This window comes from Gossypium raimondii, chromosome 8 (genome assembly GCF_025698545.1).
Source record: "Gossypium raimondii isolate GPD5lz chromosome 8, ASM2569854v1, whole genome shotgun sequence".
Taxonomy (NCBI): domain Eukaryota; kingdom Viridiplantae; phylum Streptophyta; class Magnoliopsida; order Malvales; family Malvaceae; genus Gossypium; species Gossypium raimondii.
In genome coordinates this window covers 2,090,554-2,096,818 of record NC_068572.1, presented here as the reverse complement: position 1 = coordinate 2,096,818, position 6,265 = coordinate 2,090,554, and the positions used below count along the sequence as shown (strand labels likewise).

At 27.4% G+C, this 6,265-nt stretch overlaps 1 protein-coding gene across 1 annotated transcript; it reads left to right on the top strand.

Moving 5' to 3' along the window:
* Positions 1–420: 420 nt before the first annotated feature.
* LOC105790186 (uncharacterized) lies at positions 421–4,390 on the top strand. The gene is made up of 3 exons (XM_012617654.2): positions 421–767; positions 2,735–2,875; positions 3,778–4,390. Exons 2-3 carry the CDS (start codon positions 2,738–2,740, stop codon positions 4,282–4,284), a joined length of 645 nt encoding a protein of 214 aa, XP_012473108.1. The 5' UTR covers positions 421–767; positions 2,735–2,737; the 3' UTR covers positions 4,285–4,390.
* The last annotated feature ends 1,875 nt before the right edge of the window (positions 4,391–6,265 follow it).

Here is a 6,265-nt window from a genome sequence, read left to right as displayed (position 1 = left end):
TATATATATATATATATATATATATATATACTCATTGTCTAGAATGTCTTTATCATAGTCATAAACCCTTTCCTTATATTTGGGACTACCATTTGTTTCCATATATATAGATATGGCCTCCCATTCTTTGATATTCCTTCATAATGCAGTTTTACAACTTTATTATACAAATCCAAATTATAAAATACATAATATTTTTGTATAAAAGACATAAAAATAATTACTGATATATATTTTTATCTGTTCTTTTGATATAATATTTAAAATTACTCATAACCCTTTCAACCTTTTAATAAAAGAATAATACGCTTTAATACACTCAAACTTAATTTTTGATAGAAACTCCTAATTGCATGAACTAAGCTATGGAATATATATATATATATATATATGAATTCAGCTTTCTCTCTGAAAATATAATATTACTCTTATTTACAAACACATTTCTAGTCCAGTTTTATATTTTTATTTTTGCTTAGTTCTTGCTCTTGCCACCTTCTTTTCACAGCCTGTCAAAGCTTTTTGAAATTTATTAACATTTCCATGGCTTTAACAAAGAGAAGATTTGTTTGGGGGAGTGATGTTTTAGATAACTCCGTCCATTAAAAAAAAAAAAAGGGTTTCATGATCGTTGGCTGTTCTACTTTGGGTGTTGTTTGGATTTTGCATTTTGATTACAAGATACAAAGATCATCTATGCTCTTTTGAGCTTTGAAGAATATGTTGGATGAATATAAAGCCTCTTTGAAGAAACTTTTTTCTTTCAGGTAAAACAAATTTCAGTTCCTTCTGCTAATTTAGTTTCGATCTAATCTTGTAAATCTTTGTTAGATTTTCTCACGGGATAGTTTAGCTGATATCCAAAATTATGGTAGAATTTTCTTTTTGCAGTTTTTTGATTGATCCGTAAGTGTTTGATTAATTGCCTCTAAGGTGTTTGATTAAATGTTTGATAAAAATTTGCAGTTTAGCCTTAATACTGCAAATTACTGTATGAAACTGAATTTTCTCTACTTCAAATTATCATGTTCTTGGGTGAATTATTTAATGATTTTTATTGCCTTTGTGCTAAATTTCATCACATATTAGCTTCAATCTTCAGTGTAACATGACATCCCATTATGAGTTTTAGTAAATAAATAAAAAGACACTTTTTTAGAACAAACCAGATAGAGTTAGTGACTGAGAGATCCACAATCCATTTTTGGGTAGCTTTATTTGCTCATATCCCATCTTCTTTGCCTTCCTTCTTCATTGTTTGGATACTTTTTTTGAAGGTTAAAATATATGTTAGGTCTCTCAATGTATATATTTTTAAATTTGGAATTTAACTCTTATATTTTTTATTTTTAGAAATTTAATTTTATATACTTTTCAGATTTCAAAATTCAGATTTAATTGTTATTACAGTTAAATTTTTTCGCTTAAATTTATAGGAGTGGCATTTTGAATAATAATAATAATAATAATAACTGACTTGGTAGCAATGTAACTAGAAAAATGACGACATAATTAAGGCCAAAGCCAAAAATATTTTTAGGGTTGAGATTAAATTATATATTTTTATGAGAGTTAAAATGTAATTTCACCCTTTTTTGGCTTATATCTTGATAGTTTTTAAAGGAATAAATCAAAATACTAGCATTTTGGGGGGGCAAACTATAATTTTGTCATATATTAACTTTAAATTTTATAAATTCTGGGGATTAAAACAACAATTTTCCACTTTTGGGGGACCAAAGCCTTTGCCTACCCCTTACCTTCATCCCTAGTTGTAGTGAACTTGAATTTAACAAAATAATTTTAACAATATTATCAGTTAGACCTGAATATGGGATATAATCCCTATAGACTTTTTTATTTTGGTTAAAATGTGTTATTAGTCCTTGTAAGTCTCTCGAATTTGGGATATAATCCCTATATACTTTTTGTTTTGGTTAAAATGTGTTATTAGTCCTTGTAAGTCTCTCGAATTTGAGATATAATCTCAGACTTTAAAGTTAAAATTCAATCATCTTGTTTTCAATTTAAAATTCTAGTCCAATCATTATCATTGTTGATAATTTCCATCAAAATTTATCAACTTAACATGTTTATTTTCCGTCGATCATATGATTTAATCATGCCAAGTTGATAGATTTAGACGGAAAATTACTAATAATGATAATGATTGGACTAGAATTTTAAATTGAAAAACAAGATGATTGAATTTTAACTTTAAAGTACATGGACTAAATTTCAAAATTTGTCAAAGTACAAGGATTGATAACCCGTTTGAGTTTTTATTTTTCTTAAAGCATTTAAGTTTAACATCTTTTTCGATTAATATTCAAATATCCGTATATTCATATCCAAATCCAAGTAACATAGATCACTGCAAAAGAAGGTTGTAAGAATAAACAAAGTTCTCAAAGAAAATTATTGTCTTATGCTATAGGTCTAATTCTAATTTTAAACCCTCTATTATCGTAAAATTTAGAATTTAATCTCTTTACTTTAATTTACCGTAATTTGGGTTCTCTACTTTTTATCTGTTGCTGTTAAAGTATTTGCTGTAAATTGATAACATTGTTAATAGTACTAACGAATTCATATAGATTCATCCATGTCATAACTTATGCTAAATTAAAGTAAAAAAGATTTAACTCTCAACATAATAGAGGGACTAAAATCGTAATTAGACCTATATTTTGTGACCCTCCAAGCAATAATTTCTGGTTTAAACCATTTTCAGGCAATGGGAACCGAACTTGAGCACTGTGGTATAAACCCAATAATAGGAAGCTCAGAAAGTAATTCCATGGAAATTAGGGTTAATAACATGGAATCCATCAAAGAGACGATGCAAATGCATGAAGACATGTTCCAACACCAGGTATGGACTGTGAAAACATCAAGTCTTTTTTTTTTTTTTTGTTACAATTATTTTCATTAATGGTTAAAAAATGTTGTTAGTCCTTGTACTTATATAGAATTTGAGATTTAATCCATGCACTTTGAAAATTAAAAATCTACTCCTTCTACTATTTTAATTTAAAATCCCAATCCAATCCTTATTGTTGTTAGTAGTCTCTGTCAAAATTTGTCAATTTATTATGTTTATATTTTGTTAATCATATGACATATTATACGAGGATAATCTAATCAAAATTTTAAGTTGACAAATTTTGACAGAAAATATTTACGATTTTAATGATTGGATCGAGATTTTAAATAAAAAAAAAGTAAATGGACTAAATCTTAAATTTTGTCAAACCAAAATCATTCTCAAAACATTATATATATATATATATATATAACCAGGGCATATTCTAATATTAGTTACATTAAAATTTTATTTGGTAAAATTACATTTTGACCCTTTTAAAAGTGAAAAGCTTATAATCTAATCCTTTTGAAATTATAAATTCTTTTACATTATTACACTTTAGCTCTCTCAAAATTTATAATTCAAATCTTACCCTTCTAAAAAATTTCTAACTTCATCCCTATCTATATATGATATTCACCTTAAATCCGAGTAACATAGGTGCAAAGCTTAAAATTATCCGATGTGTATGAGAAAATGCAAATTTGTAGAGCTTTAATCAGAACACATATCTATATTCTATATTTCCGTCGTAACAAAATTCGATTAAAATCGAATTAATCAAAATAATTCGATTAATTCGATCTCGGTTTTGGATAATCTTGTAAATATTTAAATCAATAATTTTTTTTGAAAATTTCGATGGATTATTACTGTTTCTTTTTCAAAACTGAGAATTGAATTTGCAGGTACGGGAACTTCATCGGGTGTACAGCGTTCAAAAGGCACTAATGGAGGAACTGAAGAAGGGGATTAAATCAAACAGGTTGTGGGCAACTCCAATGGTTACCTCTTCTCATATCAGCCAATCCCAACTCATTAACCACCACCAGCATTCAACAACACCGCTGCAAATTACCTGTGGGTACAACCCCAATCTCGAAGCTGATCCGAGCTTAAGGGAAAGGACTAGCGGTTGCTCCGGCGATCACATTCACGCCATGAAATTGGCCAAGGGATTCGACCTGGAGAGACCGGCCGGGGAAAACTCGGATGAAGATAGTGAAGTTGAACTCACACTGAGTATCGGCGGTGCAAGCAAGAAGAAGAAGTCAAAAGGTGGGGAAATTAGTAATAGGGGTTCGTTTAAATCAGAGAGTGGAGATGATTTCATTGGTCCCAACACTCCTCCATTGTTGAGTTTTCCATGGCTTAAGCATAAACAGGACTTACACTTACCTCTGAACAATATTTAATTTTCCTTTTGTCTTTTTCACTTTCTCTTAATTAGTTTGTATTGTAAGTTTTGTATCATTCATAGATAAAATCCAATTAAATTTCTTCCTTTTTGGTACAATCAAAGCTACTTAAACTCCCAAGGTGCGAACGAGAATTGATCATGGAACTCCACTTGAAAAATAGGTTTAAAATTTAATCTAAGTTTGGTCTAGATTAAAAATACTAAATTTGAGTCCTATCCAGCATGTCTGTATTAATTTTTTAAAATTATTTTATAAAAAATAATTTTAAAAACATAATATATTAATATATTTCTAAAATAGTAGCAAAATTAACAATAAAATAAGTTATAGAATGTCTAAACAATAACAACAATATAATAACAATATAATATCGAAATGACAATAAAATAATAACAAAATGACAGCAAAAAAAAAGTTTAGGCTAATTTAAGTTGGGTCGAGGCCAAAATCCTACTTGAAGCCCAATCCATATTTTTATCCAAACACTCTCACTTTTCGAATAGGACTTCAAATTTGAATGGATGGCCTAACCTATGATCAAGTCTAATGCGAATACATAGTTTTAACAACTTTTTACATATAATTTTTTACACATGTTACAAATATTAAAAATTAAAAAAAAATTAAAATGTCTAAAAATTATTAATTTAAAAAAATAAAAATATATATTAAAATGATTAAAGATCAATGATCAAAAGTCAATGATAAACGACTGCTCAACCTTAGGTAAGGGTCGGTCACCTCTAATTAATGATCGATCATTAGTCAACCACACTATTGGTCAATGGTCGTATCACCAAAGACATGGAATGGAAAAAGGCACATGTGGTGTCATAATAGACATCGATAATGGTAATAAAATGACCACAAAATAAGAAAAATAAGAACACACAAATTTTACGTGGAAACCCTTTTAAGAAAAAAATCACAGGCAGAGGAGAATAAATTCATTAATGTTGAAAAACGAATGATACAAGAGGAGTTTCGACCACATCTATTTAAAGGTTGAAAAACCCTATTCTAATCAATGTCAAATAGAAGAAGTATAATTCTATACGGATTCTACTTGTTCAACTCACAGGTCCCTTATTTCTTTAACAATTGATAGGTTTCAAGTCATACAATTTTAATATGTGAATGTATTCTTTTGATTGTGTGTGTCACTTATTTTTTAACATCCTTAATGTTTTGAATAAAAGAAAACTATATCGAAAGAATAGTTTAAGTATCAAAATAATTAAAAAGTTTAAAAACGAAAATAAGAAAATTAATATAGCTCAGAAGTCAAATAGCAATGAAAACATTTTTCTTATATATTCATTAAATACCAAAATAAAAAATATTTAAAGAGCATTTTTTAAAACATAGATGACTCGTAAATCACATTAAACTTAAAATTAGAAGAAAAAAAGAGAGTAAAATCAATTATTTTGAAGCAATTCATTGCTTTCTAGTTTTATTTATTTATTGATATTAGAAGAGAATTTTTTAATAAGTACATATTTACAATTTAATATGTGTATTTTTTTAAACACTTTACTAGATTCAATTGGTATTTAATGTTTAAGTTGACAATTAAATTACGAAAAATTTGATTGATAAAATATTAATATTTAATGTGTAAATTGTGAATTTAGTCTCTATTAATTTGATCGCTTTTATCCTTGTACTTCTTAAATTTTGAAAATTTAATCTGATACAAACAATAGTTGTTAAATTTTGATGCTTTTAAAATCTTATACAACAAACATATTATCAAACGTAATGCGATGTGAGCTTATTATTTTTACGTAATACTCACAAAAAAAAGTCATTATTTTAAATAATAAAACTAACAACTACCATTTAAATTAGGACTGAATCCGAGAAATATAAAGATCAAATTAGATAACAAATACTCAATCCAACTTACTCATAGTACGTGGTAAATACCAAAGTTTTACCTAATAAATTTAATTGTTACTGTTTAAGTCGA

Excerpts from the sequence above, each read along its gene's own strand:
- LOC105790186 (XM_012617654.2), top strand. The coding sequence starts at position 2,738 with ATGGGAACCGAACTTGAGCACTGTGGTATAAACCCAATAATAGGAAGC. Across the intron at positions 2,876-3,777 it reads AAGACATGTTCCAACACCAG|GTACGGGAACTTCATCGGGT; the intron begins GTATGGACTGTG and ends TTGAATTTGCAG.